Source organism: Xenopus tropicalis, chromosome 9, assembly GCF_000004195.4.
Source record: "Xenopus tropicalis strain Nigerian chromosome 9, UCB_Xtro_10.0, whole genome shotgun sequence".
NCBI lineage: Eukaryota > Metazoa > Chordata > Amphibia > Anura > Pipidae > Xenopus > Xenopus tropicalis.
The window spans coordinates 42,226,170-42,246,880 of NC_030685.2; the positions used below are offsets into that span (position 1 = coordinate 42,226,170).

The window sequence follows — 20,711 nt, forward strand, 5'->3', positions numbered from 1 at the left end:
CCATATTCCCAAATGATCCGCATGGTCAGAAATAACACACATTTACCACAACTTGAGCTCCAATTGGATGACCTCATTGATCGCTTTTGTGACAGGGGATATGATTTACCTACTCTCCTAGAATGCAGGGACCGTGCACTGACTCACACACAGAAGGACCTACTACGGACTGACAAGAGAAACAAATCTACGGACTGTCCGACCACAGAAAGACTCACGTTCCTCACCACATTCTCACCTGACAAGAAACCAATTACGGAAGCCATCCTTAACCACTGGTCGGTTCTAGCAAAAGATAAAACTTTGCCTCCAGTGTTCAGGACTCCACCTAGGATCGCTTACAGAAAGGGCAGCAGCCTCAGGGACCTGCTAGTTAAGACCGACCCAACACATTGTTATAATCCCGAGAAATCCACCTCTTGGCTCGGAAACATCAAATTGGGCTGCTACAAATGTCCTTCTTGTACCACCTGTGGTTATTTGATGACAGGACCGACTTTTAATCATCCCCAGACCGGTAGACCAATAAGCATTAAACATCGGTTGTCTTGTACGTCAAAGTATGTTATTTACTTTATCAAATGCCCCTGTGATTTATATTATGTGGGAAAAACGATCACGACTTTTAGAGACAGAATGGCAAATCACCGTTCAGCCATCCGGGCTGCATTGGACACAGGCAAGGCGGATACCCCACTAGCTCTTCATTTTGCATCACAGCAACATTCACTGGCTACCATGCGCAGCATGATTATTGATCATGTTCCAGTTCCGATCCGGGGGGGTGACCGAGATAAACTTTTGTTACAGATGGAACTTCGATGGATACATAGATTGAACACTCTAAACCCCTATGGCCTTAATGAATTGGTTTCGTATTCTTCTTTTTATTTGCCCTGACCCCCTGCATCTGGACATACAGTATGACTTTTTAGTCTGATGTGTTTGCCTAATTTTTATGTTCCTTTGTTTCTTGATTGTTTCTCTGGTGTAGTGTAAACTCACATTAATTACACTGTTTCTGGCAGTTGAGTCTGTTCAATGCCTTGATTTTTATATCCGTGTAATGTTTCTCTCTGGCCACATTGTATTCTTTTAGCACCTACCCTAATGCACTCTCAGTACAACGGTCCACGTTTTGTTACATTTGTACCTTAAATTCTTTGCTACAACCAACCTTATGTTACTTCATGCTACCTGACTTGCCACCACGGTAGATTTATAGATTTCCTCTCTACCGTTTACCATTTAGTATTTGTGGCGCGAGCATTTCAATTTAACAAGAGGTACGAACAGCTACCTCTTTTACGTGTTTGCAGATTTGCGCTCATGGCCGATACCCCTTAGACTAATCGTAGTTTTTATTTCTTACCGTTTAAAACTGTGGGTTCCAGTATGATTCCTGGCCCACTTTTTTTGCTGCCAATTGTTGGTGGAGATACAATAGGAAAACCGTGTTGGCCTGTGTCCCATTCTTACAGACGGGTTCCTGTGCCACACGTGTGGACCAGTCTCCCCACTTTATGCCTCGGCAGGAGTTACCAGTGGGTCTGGACACATTTTGAAACACTTACCAATCCAGCAGCACTCCATGCACCTATGGAGCACCCTCTCTTAAGTCTCTTGGGACAATAATCTGCGGGACCTGAATGGTTCCAGTGATGTATCAATTAACCCCAGCTAGCTACTATCGCCTTCAGACTCTAATTTCGGCAGCCCAACCGGCGGGAGATAGAATAGGAAAACCGTGTTGGTCCGTGTCCTGCCTCCTCTGAGGGGTTCCTGTGCCACACGTGTGGACCAGTCTCCCCACTATATGTCCTGGCTGAGACTACCGATGGGTCTGGATTCTACAAGTACAGCTTCATCTTTGCCCGTGTGTTGTCCAGTACCCCAGCGCACTAGCGCTTCTGCTCGCGAGCAGTATAGGACCACATTTTTTGAGATCCAGACTTTGCCCGGTATGTACTACCTACCCCTTGCTCGCTAGTTGCAGCTTAACTCTTAAGCCATCCGGCTGTTGCTATTTCCCCATGAAGTGGTACGATGCTCAGTTAGCACACATGACACTTGAGTAGGATGTTCGCGATACTCTACGTGGATATTGTTGTACTGATACTTACCTTTCTATTCTGGTTAATTGCATATTTTTTATTACATTCTTTCTCTTACCTTTTCTTTGGTCCGGTCGTGGCACCTCTACTTTTTCTCGATTCAGGTACTTACCTGGACACGTAGGGTCACGCCTTCTTCTGTATGGTGATTGGTTTCCCGTGGTTTAACTTTATTTCTTATATTTCTTTATTTTTTGTTTATAGTTTCTCGGTGGTTAGCCGAGTCTTTTGTTATTCTTTATTCTTTATGGTTATTTTGTATTTTTAAGTTGTTTTTCCGTTTGTATGTATTTGCCACACATGTTTACACATTGGATTAACCCCGTCCCGTTTATTTCTGGGCATAACTCCGAGTTTAATAAATTCCCCTTATTATTCCCTGGGCTATACCTTTTGGCCCTTTGATAACATCTCCCTCCGATAATGATTACCTTTTCCCAGTATTTTAACAATTAGTATATTACACGTGGGGGCTGGGTTATGTTTGTATTATGCTTTTTACGTCACTCTGTGTTTTTTCACTTCTTGTCGGTATTTCCCGCCATTCACAGTATATATGGTTTCTTCACATTTGTGCTTGCAACTTTGACAAAGGCTGGTGTTGCAGCCGAAACGTTAGTTCATTTTTTGGCAATGTAATAAATTTTTCGTTTTCCTAAGCCCTGCGAGTGCGGTTTCCATTCCTCTCTCTCTATATATATATATATATATGTGTATATATATATATATATATAATATACATTTCTTCAATTTTTAAAAGTACAATAATTACCTTCCACTATTTCAGCTATTAATTCTGGACTCCTGCGCTTCATATCCGACCATACCCGCTGGAGAGTCCTGAGGTCCATTTGGAGGGCAAAGCGGTGTTGTAACCTCCGCATCAGAAGGATTGCCCTCTTCCTTTCGTGGACCCCTACCATCCCCAGCGGCTGCCTATCATATTATGAGCACAGGAGATAGCGGCAGATGTAGTGCCTCTCCACCAGTCGTAGCTCCAATACCCCAGGCATGTTCACTCTCTGAATAACTGCAGGCTCTGACACAAAATGGCCGCAAGTCCCGAGATTACAAATGGCGAATAGTCGCCAAAATATAACGTGTAGTGTATTTGTCGCGACAAAACGCGCTATAGTAGCTAATATTGTGGCGACTAAATATTTACCGCTACAGTACTGTATATTATGGCGACTAAATTTTTACTGCTACAGTACTGTATATTATGGCGACTAAATATTTACCGCTATAGTACTGTATATTATGGCGACTAAATATTTACCGCTATAGTAGCGAAATTCCATACATGCCAAGACTTTAGTAAAATTTGGTAAAAAGACACATACTTGAATAACACTGCTAAGTCCATATCTTATTGCCAAAAACTCATTTACTGTACTTTTCTATAATTTATCGCCTGCCTGAAGTAGGTGTTCATTTTCGCATAGACCAATGCGATATTTAGCGCGCCTAAGTGTTTGTGAATCATGCCATCGTATTCTTTTCAGCGCAAAAATTAACGCATGCGTTAAAACTAGCGCATGCGGTCACGCGAAAATTAACGCATGCAATATGGCGACTTAACGCACGTGATAATACTATGGTGAATCGCGCGCTAATTATCGCGACTAATTTAACGCACAAATCTTTGTGTTAATTAGCCCCCTTAGTGAATCACCCCCCTTGTGTCTGCTGAAGGAATTATATATCCACAGCACACAATTTGAGGGATAATGTAAACATAGAAATTAGTTTAAAAATACAGGTGCCTGTCTGGAAAAAGCAATACAACTTCCCCCACACAAACTGCTCACCGCTCAAATCCTCTGGTCCAGGTGCAACCTGCCCCGGACCCTGCGCTCAGGTGAAAAAACTCACGGCCAGGGATAACTCACTTCCAAATAAGAAAGCATTATGCTTACCAGACAGTCCTGTTGACCGGGTGCTTCTGCCCCGAGTCCGTAGCCAGGGGACAAATCTCGTCACAAAACTTCACACATTGGCAGTGCACTCCAGGTCAGCTTAAAAAAAAAAAGCCGCAACAGGTGATATTAAAATCAATCAACCTTTATTTGCACATCTAAAAAACACAGCTTGAGGTCTTACGCGTTTCGTGACAGCGCACTTCCTCAGAGACCTCTCTCCATTTCTTACACATAGGAAATATACAGTATACCCATAATCCCACCCATAAAATTACCATATCCAATGGCATCCGTTACAAACATATACATATTCCATGAACTAATTAGATGTGCCTGTTAAGTAGTTAATTGTTCACACAGCTTTATATCCTGAATTTTTCAGATAGTCAGTTAAAAAAGAAACTACATAACATTATAATCACAGTTACAATCCTTTAGATAAACACATTGTTGCAGCAAATTAATCAAACTATGAAATGCTTTTAAAAGTAACAGCTTATATCAAATGTTAAATTCAGCCCTTGAGGTTGCCTTATAAATCCACTTCACTTCTGCCCGTAACAGTTTTGATTGTATATCGCCCCCTCTAGGTCCTTCGGTCACTTTTTCAATTCCCTGCAGTCTCACATACCCTACATTACCATTACTGCACTCACTTAAGTGCCTAGAGACTGTTGTAGTTTCACTTCTTGATTTTATTAAGTTTAAATGTTCTCTAGCCCTCTCCTTTAGTGGCCTGGTGGTACAGCCAACGTATTGCTTTAAACATCTCGTGCAGGTAAGCAGGTATACAACTGACTTCGTATTGCAGTTTATATAGCTCCTTATATCATAACGCTTATTAGTCACACTGCATACAAAAAAATCCGAGACATGTACTGCTGTGCACGTCACACATTTCCTTGCACCGCACCCATACATCCCTTTACTTTTTAACCAAGTGGCTCTTTGATCACCCCGCACATACAGACTAGGAGCTAAAATAGAACCCCAGGTGGGAGCCTTTCTCGCTACCATACCGGAAACCTGAATTAAGAACTCTTTTTTAAGGGCTTGGTCATCATACAACACCGGTAGATATCTTCCTATAATCTGTTTAATCTGGTCAAACTGTCTACTATACTTAGTTATAAGCATCACTGGGCTAGCCTCTTTTCTTTCTCTGAAATTCATATCACTTTTCCTATCTCTCTTAAGCAATTCCTGTCTATCAGTTTCTAGTGCAAACTTAAATGCATCAAATAGCGACTTCATAGCATAGCCCCTGAATGAATCGGCTCTCAATAGGGAATTTCCAGAGCAAGGTTTTGTATATACCGTAGTCTCTATCTTCTTTAATAGTCAGTGATAGATCCAGATAAACTATTTGGTTTGCACTACAGACACTGGTAAACTTAAAGGAACAGTAACACCAAAAAATGAAAGTGTATAAAAGTAACTAAAATGTAATGTGCTGCTGCCCTGCGCTGGTAAAAGTTGTGTGTTTACTTCAGAAAGTCTACTATAATTTATATAAATAAGCTGCTATGTAGCCATGGAGGCAGCCATTCAAAGAGAAAAGGCACAGGCACATAGCAGATAACAGATAAAACACTATTGTATTCTACAGAGCTTATCTGTTATCTGCTATGTAACCTATGCCTTTTCTCCTTTTTTCCAGCTTGAATGGCTGCCCCCGTGGCTACACAGCAGCTTATTATATAAATTATAGTAGAGTTACTGTAGCAAACACACCAGTTTTACCAGTGCAGGGCAACAGTGCATTATATTTTTATTACTTTAAAGCTATTTCATTTTTTGGAGTTACTGTTCCTTTAAGGTTTAGAGCCATATTATTAAGACTTTTAACAAAGTCATTAAAATGCTCCTCAGTTTCATCCCATACAAATACCAGGTCATCAATATAGCGACGATAAACCACCACATGTTCGATACCAGGTGCATCACCCCCAAGGACATGGGTCTCCTCCCACCTACCCATGTAGAGGTTGGCATAAGTGGGCGCAAATAGTGCCCCCGTGGCGGTCCCACGTTCCTGGAGGTAATACACCCCCCCAAACATGAAGTAGTTATGTGTGAGAAGATACCAAATCGCTTCCACAATGAACTCTTTCACTTCCTCAGTATACCAACTGTACTTATCTAAATGGTATTTCACCGCCTCAACCCCATTTGTATGTGGTATACTGGAATACAGTGAAACCACATCTGCTGTTCCCCACTTATAGGTTTCATACCACTCATATTCTTGGAACAACCTTAATACTTAATACTTAAGTAGTATCACAAATATAGGAGGCCAATCTCTTCACTAAAGGCTGAAGCAATAGATCAATCATCTCTGAGAGACCCTCATTCAATGATGAGACCCCAGATATGATCGGTCTACCTTTAGGTGGTATATCCCCTTTATGAACCTTGGGTAGGTGGTAAAACACTGGTATCTGGGGGTGCTTGGGCACTAACACCTCCCACATACTCCTTGTTACAAGACCTACTTTTTCACCATGTAATACCACCTGCCTCAGCACTTCCCTGGATTCACTTGTGGGGTTGGTTCGAAGCACTCTATAAGTCTCAATATCACTTAGCTGTCTCACAAGCACAACAATCATTCCACCTTTATCTGCTTTCTTGAAAACCAGTGCCTTATCCGCTTTCAGTTCATTCAATGCTTTCCTCTGACTCATAGTGAGATTACCAGCCTTCCTTCCACTGCATTGTTCATTCCATAATCTAGTCAATTCACCCTCCACCAATTCTTGAAACTCATCAACTACATTCCCCCTACTATTTACGGGATACAAATCTGAATACCCTTTTATTGTGGAGTTTAACACCCGTGAATCTATCCCTATCTGATTACACCCAGAAACACCATTTAATAAAGACTCTAATAGAAATTCTGCTCTTTGATTAACAAACATACCCACATTGTCTCCTTTCTGTGCCCCGTGTAAACATTCACCTTTTACGCTTCTGCTGCCCTAAGGGCAATTCCCCTTCACATAAAATTGTATCACCAATATTAACCACTGCTCCCTCATTGTGATTGCACAAATTTCTGAATTGGAAGAAAGTAATCACAATGAGGGAGCAGTGGTTAATATTGGTGATACAATTTTATGTGAAGGGGAATTGCCCTTAGGGCAGCAGAAGCGTAAAAGGTGAATGTTTACACGGGGCACAGAAAGGAGACAATGTGGGTATGTTTGTTAATCAAAGAGCAGAATTTCTATTAGAGTCTTTATTAAATGGTGTTTCTGGGTGTAATCAGATAGGGATAGATTCACGGGTGTTAAACTCCACAATAAAAGGGTATTCAGATTTGTATCCCGTAAATAGTAGGGGGAATGTAGTTGATGAGTTTCAAGAATTGGTGGAGGGTGAATTGACTAGATTATGGAATGAACAATGCAGTGGAAGGAAGGCTGGTAATCTCACTATGAGTCAGAGGAAAGCATTGAATGAACTGAAAGCGGATAAGGCACTGGTTTTCAAGAAAGCAGATAAAGGTGGAATGATTGTTGTGCTTGTGAGACAGCTAAGTGATATTGAGACTTATAGAGTGCTTCGAACCAACCCCACAAGTGAATCCAGGGAAGTGCTGAGGCAGGTGGTATTACATGGTGAAAAAGTAGGTCTTGTAACAAGGAGTATGTGGGAGGTGTTAGTGCCCAAGCACCCCCAGATACCAGTGTTTTACCACCTCCCCAAGGTTCATAAAGGGGATATACCACCTAAAGGTAGACCGATCATATCTGGGGTCTCATCATTGAATGAGGGTCTCTCAGAGATGACTGATCTATTGCTTCAGCCTTTAGTGAAGAGATTGGCCTCCTATATTTGTGATACTACTGAAGTATTAAGGTTGTTCCAAGAATATGAGTGGTATTAAACCTATAAGTGGGGAACAGCAGATGTGGTTTCACTGAATTCCAGTATACCACATACAATTGGGGTTGAGGTGGTGAAATACCATTTAGATAAGTACAGTTGGTATACTGAGAAAGTGAAAGAGTTCATTGTGGAACGATTTGGTATCTTCTCACACATAACTACTTCATGTTTGGGGGGGTGTATTACCTCCAGGAACGTGGGACCGCCATGGGGGCACGATTTGCGCCCACTTATGCCAACCTCTACATGGGGTGGTGGGAGGAGACCCATGTCCTTGGGGGTGATGCACCTGGTATCGAACATGTGGTGGTTTATCGTCGCTACATTGATGACCTGGTATTTGTATGGGATGGAACTGAGGAGCATTTTAATGACTTTGTTAAAAGTCTTAATAATATGGCTCTAAACCTTAAGTTTACCAGTGTCTTTAGTGCAAACCAAATAGTGTATCTGGATCTATCACTGACTATTAAAGAAGGGAAGATAGAGACTACGGTATATACAAAGCCTTGCTCTGGAAATTCCCTATTGAGAGACGATTCATGCCATACTTGGCATCTCAATAGGGTCAATTTCTGCGCTTGCGCAGGAACTGTAGTTCTGATGAGGAATTTGTTAAGGAGGCCTGCAAGTTCCGTGATAGGTTTCTGGACAGGGGCTGTGCTATGAAGTCGCTATTTGATGCATTTAAGTTTGCACTAGAAACAAAATCAGTTGTATACCTGCTTACCTGCACGAAATGTTTAAAGCAATACGTTGGCTGTACCACCAGGCCACTAAAGGAGAGGGCTAGAGAACATTTAAACTTAATAAAATCAAGAAGTGAAACTACAACAGTCTCTAGGCACTTAAGTGAGTGCAGTAATGGTAATGTAGGGTATGTGATACTGCAGGGAATTGAAAAAGTGACCGCAGGACCTAGAGGGGGGCGATATACAATCAAAACTGTTACGGGCAGAAGTGAAGTGGATTTATAAGGCAACCTCAAGGGCTGAATTTAACATTTGATATAAGCTGTTACTTTTAAAAGCAGTTCATAGTTTGATTAATTTGCTGCAACAATGTGTTTATCTAAAGGATTGTAACTGTGATTATAATGTTATGTAGTTTCTTTTTTAACTGACTATCTGAAAAATTCAGGATATAAAGCTGTGTGAACAATTAACTACTTAACAGGCACATCTAATTAGTTCATGGAATATGTATATGTCTGTAACGGATGCCATTGGATATGGTAATTTTATGGGTGGGATTATGGGAATATATTTCCTAGGTGTAAGAAATGGAGAGAGGTCTCTGAGGAAGTGCGCTGTCACGAAACCTGTAAGACTCAACCTGTGTTTTTTAGATGTGCAAATAAAGGTTGATCAATTTTAATATCACCTGTTGCGGCTTTTTTTTTTAAGCTGACCTGGAGTGCACTGCCAATGTGTGAAGTTTTCTGCTGAAGGAATTGCTACTGAAAATTAGAAACTGTCATAAAACAGGCCATGTCTAATCAATTTTAATAAACTGATGCCTTTCTTAGTATTCTGTGGCTAATACCTGTGTTTGTTGAAGGCTATTCTAAGAGAGTTCTTCCCTTGAATAAACTGTTGAAAGAAAACAATACCAGAGGGCATAAAACTGCTTAGCCACTTTTTAAGGACATCTGCTTGTAAGGAAGCTTTCCTACTGCTCAAGAAAAGGTTCACAGAAGAACCTGTACCGTCTATGTTGACCCACAAAAACCATATGTTTTCCATGTAGATGCCAAATATGAAGGCTTGGGAGGCATCTTTCCTTGCTAGATTGACATAAAATTGCAGTGCTTCCTCTAACCCAGAGCTCCTTTCTTTTAAAAATGAATGGGCGCATGTCAAAGCAGCGGGACAGCATCACCGATAGAGACGGACATGGGACATAGGATAAACCAGAAAAAAGACAAACTCACAGGCTCAAAGGCATGAGTACACAAAAGAAGAAAAGAAATCATGTGTTTCTTTTGATAGCGGGTTGCGGGTGGCCTAATTTGCACACAAAGGAAAGAGGGAGCTAGTCTGGAGTGATCCATGGCACCAGACTCGAGTATAAGCCAAGGGTGACTTTTTCAGCACATTTTGGTGCTAAAAAACTAGGCTTATACTTGAGTATACTGTATATAGTATGCAGTCACTTCTGGTATTTAAAAATTTGCTGCTCCCCCAGTTTGCCTGTCATGTAAGTTCACAGTTCTGCGAATGGGCTCCAGGGCTCGATCGCCCAGGAGCCCCTAGGCAACAGCAGTCGTGCAAGAACTTCCTGTCACTTCCAGCATGCTACCCCTGCTGTGATTCACTGTGCTGTTGTCCTGTGTCTCTTTTCCCTCCCCTCTACTGGGTGTCTGCCTCTAATTGTTCCAAAAGTAGTGCCACACACCTACGAACATATACTTTTTACACACACATGCATTTCCATATGCACATTCATTTTAGTGGGATCCAGGGGAAATTTTTGGCTTTGAAATCAAAAGTATGGTGTTTTTTCATGCATATTTATCCCATTATGAAAAATAGCAGTTTTTTCATTTAGAGCCCTATATTCTGTTTCAGAAGTGGAATTACAACAAGAACTTAGGTAGATTTAGATGCTTAGGTTGTCCTAGGTTTATATAGAATTTATTTAGTATTGATATATCACATTAAAATCAAATTAAAAACTTGGCTGGCCAGCCTACATTATTCACAACCACATATAGTTACATCCATTTAAAACCTTAAATGCACTGTATTAAATTGTTTAAAAACACAAAAAACCTTATTTCAAAAACCTTAAATAACAAAAAAAAGGAGAAAGTAAATTAATTGGAAAAAGCCTGAGGAAGCTCATAACTGAGTGAAACACGTAGCAAAATTCTAATTGATTTAACCACATTGTAGTTATCTATTGCTTGAGAAGGAGAAAATGCTATTGTGTTCCACTGTGGAACACACATGATACTAACAAGGTGCGCTATCTTGGATGAAGGAGAGAGGAGGTGAAGTGTCGCAGGTGGGAACGAGTAACATCATTAGTGGTGGGAGAAAGTGAACAGGTGGAGACGGTCATTAATGCGAGTGAAAGCAAGCGGTGAAGTTTAAGCGAGTGCTGCAAAGAATGTGCTAAAGCTGGGTGAGATTGTTCTGTTTTTTCATCCTTTATAAAATTTATGCTACACAGATATAATGACTGGGGGACGCCCCATAGTAGTCGTTGGTGTAGGCTGGAAGTAAAATCACCCTGCGGTGGTGGAAAACAATCATATAAGTAACATCAATTAATTCACTAACTTGTGCAACTATATTGGCCACTAAGACTGTGGTAATAATTTTTTGCTATATACAGCAGCACAGACACTTATAAGAGACATTGGTCTTTATAAAAATCTTGCTTGAATATATAAAGGGAATGAACTCTGCAAATTAAGAACTTTTTCCTCTCACCAACCCCCACCAGGATAATTGAAGTGGAACCTGCATAGAGAACACAATACCGCTCTCCTTAAGAGGAATATCCAATTTTAGTGACTGTTTTTTTCTCTTTTTTCTTGCTATTTAAGGTTTTTGAAATAAGGTTTTTTGTGTTTCTAAACAATTTAATACAGTGCATTTATGGTTTTAAATGGATGTAGCTATATGTGGTTGTGAGTAAGGTAGGCTGGCCAGCCAAGTTTTTAATTTGATTTTAATGTGATATATCAATACTAAATAAATTCTATATAATTTAATTTTGCCTCTTTCTATAGAAAGTGGTAGAGGAGGGAGGGGTCCCCACCTCTTAGGGGCTGATTTACTAAGACACGAATTCCGACCGAATTGGAAAAATTCAGATTGGAAAACGAACATTTTGTGACTTTTTCGTATTTTTTGCAATTTTTTCGGCGCCTTTACGACTTTTCGGAAATTATCGCGACTTTTTCGTTACCAATACGATTTGTACGATTTTTCGTAGCCATTCCGAAAGTTGCGCTTTTTTCGTAGCGTTAAAACTTAAAAGGCGCGACGTTTCGCGCAAGTTTTAACACTACGAAAAAATCGCAACTTTTTGCGCAAGTTTTAAAGCTACGAAAAAATCGCAACTTTCGGAATGGCTACGAAAAACTCGCGTTTTTTCGCAAAAATCGTATTGGTAACAAAAAAGTCGCGATAATTTTCCGAAAAAAATCGCAAAATACCGATCATTACGAAAAAAACGCAATCGGACGCATTCGGCCCGTTCGTGGGTTAGTAAATGTGCCCCTTAGTATTGATATTGAGGCAACACTCTGTTGAAAGAAAAAGCTTTGGTCCTAGGTTTATAAGCAGAGAAGAATCAAATATGTTGTTGGTAAAAAAAAGAGAAAAAAAATATCTTTCTAGTAGCTGCATTTTTAAAGTAAAAAAGGTAGCTGTTACTAGTCAATTAAATTTATAAAAGCAAACATTGGTTGCTATGATTTACTTGGTAAGCTTTGCTTGTGCTATTATATAACCCTTATAATGCCCTCATAATGCAATAATGGCAAACATTTCACGAAGACATAAAAATAAACTCTATATATTGCATTGAAATGTAGCATTATTTTATGTTATACTATAATATTTTGTTATATTACGTAAGATTGATCGTCTCAAACATCATTTGAATAAAGTAGAAGAAGAATGCACGTTGGAAAGAAATCAGTCTCTAAAACTGAAAAATGATATTGAAAATCGTCCAAAAAAAGAACAGATGATTGAACTTGAGCGGGAAAATGAAATGCTGAAAACCAAGGTGCAGGAGTTCCAGTCAATCTTGCAGGTAATATAATCTATTATACTTTATGTTTATGGCAGTGCATTAAAAAAATAGTCTGACGTGCAAATATATAGCATAATTCAAAGATACAGACATGGCTGTTGCAGGGATGTGATAATATCTACCTAAAATTACACCTCTGTTAGAAAGTATAGTTGGAGCTCATAAGTCCTGCTTAGAATGTCTGCATGCTGATAGATGGTTGTAGATATTAACCTAGTACACAGGTATAGGACCTGTTATCCAGAATGCTCGGGATAAAGGGATCTTTCCGTAATTTGGATCTCCATACCTTAAGTCTACTAAAAAATGAATAAAATATTGCTTTGCATCCAATTAGGATTATTTATATAGTTGGGATCAATTACAAGATACTGTTTTATTACTACAGAAAAAAAGGAAAATGGTTTTAAAATTCTATATTATTTGATAAAAATGGAGTCTATGGGAGACGGCCTTTCCGTAATTCGGGGCTTTCTGGATACTGGATAAGGGATCCCATACCTGTACAAGAACAAAAAGAATGATCTCTAAGTTATGTAATATTAGAATATAAACCATCAGACATTACTTTAGTGTTTTGAAGTGTTTTTAAATACTATTATTATACTGTGGTTATCTTTAAGAAATTATAGATATATTCTTACTCTTTCATGTAAGGAAATTGTCAACACATTTTTACAATATTAGCTCTAACATGGTATTCAAGTATAACATCAAATCTAAGAAATGTTGGAATGCCTCCCCTGAAAGAATTCACCATGGCTGTGTCTTGAAGCATGCAAAGTACAGCATATTTGGAGTGAGAAGACTATCTTCTAATTTGCATGAATAGGAATCCAGTTTTCAGTCCTCAGATGTCTATTTTCAGTAAATCAAAAAACTCATGATAGATTTTCCCTATGTTGGGGTTTATCAGGGTAGTAATTACCAGTGGTATAACTAGAGTCTTGAGGCCCCCTTCTGAAGAAGAACTTTTACTGCCCACCCCACCAATTATATTAGGCAATGACTATAATGAATGTTTATTTTTTTTATCTTTTATATGAGATGTGACCTTGTATGGAATTTACAGAAAAGGAGATTAGTAGTGATGCGTGAAATAATTTGCCAGGCACGGATTTGCAGTGAATTTGAGTGTTTCGCCATTGGCAAATGTTTTTGGGGAACGGGCTATAAAATTTGCTGTGGAAAAATTTGCCCTGTGACAAGAATGTTTGCCCACGTAAAAAAAAATGACAAATTTATTGAAAGATTCAACAGATTCGCTCATCACTAGAGATTAGGAAAAATAAAATGAACAAGGGATGAAGAATTTAAACTAAACAGAATTAGTGATGCTATTAGGTGTACAATAAAAATATTTTAATTAAAACTTTAACAAGTTGACAAGTGACACTCTTAAAGGTCGCATTACTTAAAGGAGAAGGAAAGGCTAATAAAGAGTTAATCTCAAGCTGCAGGCATACCTTCAGTTCTCTCAATAGTGCCCTTGAGTCTCCTCATATTTCACCTGATCAGAAGCCAAACAGGAAGAGCTGTGTAAAGAAAGTTCCCATAATACCTTGCTCCTGCACCAAGACCCAGACCAGTGTACATGCTCAGTTTGTAAGACTATAAGGAAGCTTCCTGCTGATTAGCTCAGATCCACATTCCTAAGGTGGTGGAGTGAGTTCCTAGCATTTTTGAAGGAGAAGGGAGAGAGGAGAGAGCTGCGTGTCTCTGGCACAGGAAAACAGACACAACAAATCTTTTGACAGAGAACTCAGTGCAGCATTTCTGTGAATGCTTATGGCTGTATTTACATAGACCTTTCTGGTAAAGCTTAATTAGTTTTTACCTTTCTTTCTCCTTTAAGCCTTTACGCTTACAATGTGCAGAGTCATATATGGAACTTCAAAAATTGTTGATTTGATGTCCATTTAGGAACAACACAAGAGATCAACAGAGTACACTGTGTTCCACCACAATAATGTGTAAAATTGCTGTACCTATGCCCAGTCACAGGATCAAAAGCCTAAACTTAGCAAACCTAGTAATAGGTAATGACCACAGTGCCTCAAATGGTCATGTCCTTTCAGTTTCAGATTAAAATAAATCAATAAGTTAAAGGTCAGGTTACACTGATAGTACACTGATGAGTGTGCCTATGGCAGGGTGTTTGGGACAGTCTGGTTTGGCAGTCTTTGGGCAATGCTGTAAGGTTTCTTTAGGCCTCAGCCTCATGGCAGGTGGGCCTTAAGACCTGGATCCCCCCACCCCATGGTGTGGCGTATGGAGGGGCATCATTTACACTAATGGATTTAACATATTGGATGCAGGTAAATAGTTCACCATGATAGCCAACACATTTGTGAAAGGTTTCCCTTCTCATTTGTTTGCACAACTTGGAAAATCGTAGGAAGTTCCAAGATCAGGCCCAGACTCTAGTTGTAGCTTATCAGTGTAGTGCAGGGTCTAGTTCCACTGCTATATGAGGCAGGCTGAGAATGCCTCAGGTTGCAAAAGGAAGCTGCCCCGGGTAATTTTAGGAGACAAATTCCAATTAGTATTTTTTACTGGAAATTTAGCTTTTCTGGAACCACAGCAACAGTGGTAGGCACAGGATGCTATTAAGGATGAACAGCCATCTCAAGCAGCATTTGGACCAGAATAACTCCTGGAAGGGTTTTCTAATGAGCATATAGTGTATTCTAGAAAAGTTTTCGGTTTTAGTAGTTAATTTTGGTTTCCTACCAATTATTCTTTAAAAAGGCCTCCTCGCTATTGGAACCATTTTCCTGATGTCACATATACTGAGTAGAAAACCCTTTGTTACACTGATGAGTCCTAATTAGAGCAAAACCAATCTAATTTGGGTGAGTTTCTTTCTATTGGGTATTTAAAGGAGACATATCCTATAAAAATGATGAATGTACCAGTGAAGTACACCCCTCTAGATATAGAAGAATTGTGCTTAAAAAGTTGTTTCAGACTGATTTATTGAGAAATTCCACCAAAACCCCACTAGCCCCACCCATCTGTTCCACTCAGGGGCAGGCCGAGCCGACAGGGCGCTCTAGGCAACCTGGTTGGCCACCTTGCCCCTGCACCTGTGCTAACACAAATACCCCCCCCCCCCCCGGTTTTGGGCACGCATGCACAGTTCGCGGGGGGGGTTGCGAAGCGATAGTTCGTCGCCCCCACTGAGTAATTGCAAGCGATGGGGGCAATGAAAATGGAGCGCACAGACTAGGGGTAGGCAAGAGAGGCTTCTGCCTGTTGCGCCCTAGGCAGCTGCCTCTTCTGCCTACCCCTAGTTCTGCCCCTGGTTCCACTTCCTGCTGGCTGAATTCTCTGGATGTTCAGGGGGGCCGGCAGTCCTCAGTATACTGCACTGTAGCATAGGAACCAATCAGCAGCTAGACTGATCAGATAGGGAACCAAAGCCTGTCTGTGCTTGTGTGAGTGTAGGACTGTGATTGGCTCTCCCCCTCCTACTGTGCTTCTGGCAGGGACCGTTAGGACATGCCCACTCTTCATTTCAAACATGAACAGAGAAGTGATAGGATCTATAGGGAGCTCCAATAAAGGGGCCATTTTTACAGATAGGATTAATGTTTAGCACAAAGTGAAACCAGCACCTTATATTATTCATAATTGCCTACAAAATTATGGTTTTCCCCATTTATCTAAAGACACTTCATACGCTGCAAGACAATGCCTGGTCATCAGTGATGGACTTAATTTTTAGCACAAAGTGAAACCAGCAACGTATATTATTCACAACTGCCTACAGGGTTAGGGGTTTTTCCATTTATCTAATATGTCCCCTTTTTTTTTTATATTTGACAATTTTTATTGTTTTTCAGAACCATACACAAACAACAAAGTAATACCAGAATAGCCTATGACAAGCTTGTCATTATGAGTGGTATCCTAAGGCCATACAACTATATATTAACTGTAACTTATACTCTTTAAAGAGCATGATTGGGGAATAGAGAGAGGGGGAAAGAAGGAGCATCAGAAGAGCATGGAAAAAAGAGAGGGAGAGAGAGAGAGAGAGTGTCACGGTCGGCACCCTAAACCAGAACTGATGCCAAGTTCCCTGGTCTCGGCTCGGCTTCACCAGTATTGTGACCGCCTTTGGCTTCGGGAGGAGCCCTCAGCTACTCGGATGCCACCTGGACTTAACGAGGGGAACAAGGCGAGGAGTTCTGGCAAGCAAAGGGGCACGACTGTAGATAAAGTCAGATAGGCCGAAGATCACGGTACAAATAGGGTTAAGCAAGTTCGTAGTCAGGCAGGCTGGGTCAAGGCAGGCAGTAATCAAGGATAGTCAGACAGGCAAGGGTCAAAACCAGATAATCAAACAGCAGGATGAGGCAAAATGAGAGTCAAAGTACTAGCCGGGTCAGATTACGGATACCAGAATAGTCAGGAGCAGGCCGGGTCAAAAACAGGAAAACACAATCAGGAAATACAGGAACAAGGCTCAGAAGGCACCAGGAACAAATCCTATCACGGGCAATCAAAAAGTAAACAAAGTCCCTTTAAATATTTAAACTTCGCGCCATTGTGCGCTGACGTCATCACGTCAGCGCGAAAACGCCTATAAGTTACAGCGGCGCGCACTAGGAGGAAGCCGGCACAGGAAGAGGACGGCGCGGTGGGCGTCCCCGCTGACGGCGGCGCGGCGGGCGTCCCCGCCATGCCGGTAAGGCACATTTTGTTACATTACCCCCCTCTCTAGGGGGGGCCACTGGACCCCCAGGTTTCTCAGGAAACCTAGAATGAAATTGCTTCCTGAGGCGGTCAGTTTTGATGTCATCAACTGAGACCCAAGAGTTCTCCTCAGGACCAAAGCCTTTCCACCTGGTAAGATATTGTAACTTACCTCTCACCAGGCGGGAGTCTAGGAACTCCTGGATCTCGTACTCAGGCTGACCTTCAACCAACACCGGGGGAGGAACGGACAGACAACGAGAATTAGAAGCAGGTTTTAGAAGAGAAACGTGAAAAGTATTAGCAATTTTGAAATTAGGAGGTAACTGAAGATGGACAGAAGATGGGTTAACTATAGCAATGATGGGATATGGACCAATGAACCTGGGACCCAGTTTGGGAGAGGGAACCTTCAACTTAATATTCTTGGTTGATAACCACACCAAATCCCCTACCTTGTATTGGGGAGCCTCCCTACGGGATTTGTCAGCAGCTTTTTTCTGGGCTAGGGAAGCTGCAGACAATGAATCATGAACTAACGACCAGATTTCAGAAAATTTTAAGACAGAGGAATTGGCAGAGGGTACAGGGGAATTAGAGCCAGAAAAAGAAAATGCTTTGGGGTGCAACCCATAAACAGCATTATTGTACGCAAATTCCGCCCAGGGAAGCAGTTCAGACCATGTGGACTGGTTATCGGATACATAGCACCTGAGATACTGCTCAAGGGACTGGTTCACCCTTTCGGTTTGACCGTTAGTTTGGGGGTGATAGGCAGAGGAAAAAGACAATTCTGTACCAACCAAAGAACAGAAGCACGCCAAAATTTTGAAACAAATTGAACCCCTCTGTCAGAAACAATATTTTCAGGAAACCCATGAAACTTGAAAATATGCGTAATGAATAAATCAGCCAGGACCTTAGCAGAAGGGAGATGTGGAAGAGGAATAAAATGAGCCATCTTACTGAACCTATCGACCACCACCCTAATCACTTACCCTGAGAAGGGGGCAATTCCACAATAAAATCCATAGAAATGTGAGACCATGGTTTCACTGGAATGGGTAAGAGACCCTGGGACGGATGATGAGATGACTTAGACCGTTGGCAGACTGCACAGGAGTTGACAAAAGTTTTAGCGTCCTGTTTAAAGGAAGGCCACCAAACATGACGGGACAATAAAGAAACGGTTTTTGCAATACCTGGATGGCCTGCTACTTTAGAATCATGAACCTCTCTTAATACTTGTTCCCTAAGTTCCTCAGGAACAAACCATCTACCAGATGGAGTCTCAACAGGGGCAGAAGATTGTAAAGGGGACAATAAGGAAGAGAGATCAGACTCCAAGGTTCCAAGAATAATTTCCCTGGGAATGATGGGAGTACATTCACTAAGGTCGGGGGAAACAGAATTGAAACTCCTAGAGAGTGCATCTGCCTTGATATTTTTTGAACCAGGCCTAAAAGTTAGAACAAAATTGAACCGTGAAAAGAATAAAGCCCACCTGGCTTGTCTTGGGTTCAAGCACTTTGCGGACTCAATATAAAGTAAATTTTTATGGTCGGTATAGACCGTCACCGGATGCTTAGCACCTTCTAGGAGATGACGCCATTCCTCAAAGGCCAATTTGACAGCCAACAACTCCCTGTTCCCTATATCGTAATTTACCTCTGCGGGTAAAAACTTTAGAAAAAAAAGCACAGGGATGCAATTTGTTGGTCATCGGGTGTCTTTGAGAAAGGACTGCCCCAGCTCCCACCTCAGAGGCATCTACTTCTACAATGAAGGGGAGTGCAGAATCGGGGTATTTAAGAAAAGAGGCAGAACTGAACTCTTTTTTGAGGGTTTCAAAAGCTTGTACAGCCTCAGGAGACCACATGCTGGGATCAGCGCCCTTCTTAATTAGATTCGTGATGGGGGCTACAATAAGGGAAAAATTCTTAATAAATTGACGATAATAATTGGCAAAACCAAGAAACCTTTGTACTGCACGTAATGAAAGAGGTTGTGCCCACTCCAGTACCGCTTTTACCTTACCAGGGTCCATTTCTAGACCTTTGCTGGTAATAATAAACCCCAAAAACTGGACCGAAGAGACCTCAAAGATACATTTTTCTAGTTTTGCATACAGGTTATTCTCCCTTAGCCTTTTTAAGACTTCACAGACATGGTTACGATGTTCATTGAGATTAGACGAGAAAATAAGAATATCGTCCAGGTAGACCACTACGAATACCCCCAGTAAATCACGGAAAATGTCGTTGACAAATTCCTGAAAAACTGCGGGGGCGTTACAGAGCCCGAAGGGCATTACTAAATATTCGTAGTGACCGTCTCTGGTGTTAAAAGCAGTTTTCCACTCATCCCCTTCTCTAATACGAATGAGATTGTATGCCCCTCTAAGATCGAGCTTGGTATAGACTTTGGCCCCCTTGACCTGGTCGAACAACTCGGAAATTAGAGGAACCTTATTTAAACCTTATTTAAACCTCTGTAGTCTATACAAGGGCGAAGACTACCATCCTTCTTACCCACAAAGAAAAAGCCTGCACCTGCAGGAGAACTAGAGGGCCGGATAAAACCCCTTTCGAGGTTTTCCTGGATATATTCCCTCATAGACTGAGATTCAGGTAGGGAAAGAGGATATGTGCGTCCCCGAGGAAGAGAGGCGCCTGGAACTAGGGATGTAGCGAACCTAAAAAAAAATGTTCGCGAACTTTCGCCGAAAAGTGCGAACGTTCGCGAACTTTGCGAACCCCATAGACTTCAATGGGAAGGCGAACTTTAAAACCTAGAAAAGCAATCTCTGGCCAGAAAACTGATTTTAAAGTTGTTTAAAGGACCTGGACAGTGGCATGCAGGAGGGGCATCAAGGGCAAAAATTTCTCTGAAAAATACGTTGTTGACACAGCGTTGCGTTTTGTGCTGTTAAGGGGAGAAAACACACTACATTCCTAAACTTATGTAATAAACTGCTTTAAAAAGTCCGGCATCTACATTCCAATCAAGTCGTGTAAAGGTTACGGCCGGTTCACACGCAAAGACAAAACGCCGCGTTTACTGCAACGAAAAAAAACGCAAAAAGCTTTAATGATACTGTCAAGTGTGCGAATATTAGTTTTTACTAGTTGCTTGTCACCTCCAGGACGTTCGTCCCGTCGGTGGGAATATTTCTGTAGTGGTGTGTTTAGCAGTCACCGTGCTTGTGCGCACGTGCATGGTCAGGCAGAGGTAATTCAATGTACAGTAACGTGAACCAAAAAACACTGATTCTGCAGTGTGGGCCCAGGTTTGT

At 41.2% G+C, this 20,711-nt stretch overlaps 1 protein-coding gene across 1 annotated transcript in view; it reads left to right on the top strand.

Moving 5' to 3' along the window:
• Window positions 1-20,711, top strand: part of card11 (caspase recruitment domain family member 11) — a 719,724-nt gene that overhangs the window by 69,617 nt on the left and 629,396 nt on the right. Inside the window, exon 5 of the mRNA XM_031893621.1 lies at window positions 12,533-12,712. Coding sequence (XP_031749481.1) covers window positions 12,533-12,712 — 180 coding nt within the window. The remainder of the gene's footprint in view (window positions 1-12,532; window positions 12,713-20,711) is intronic.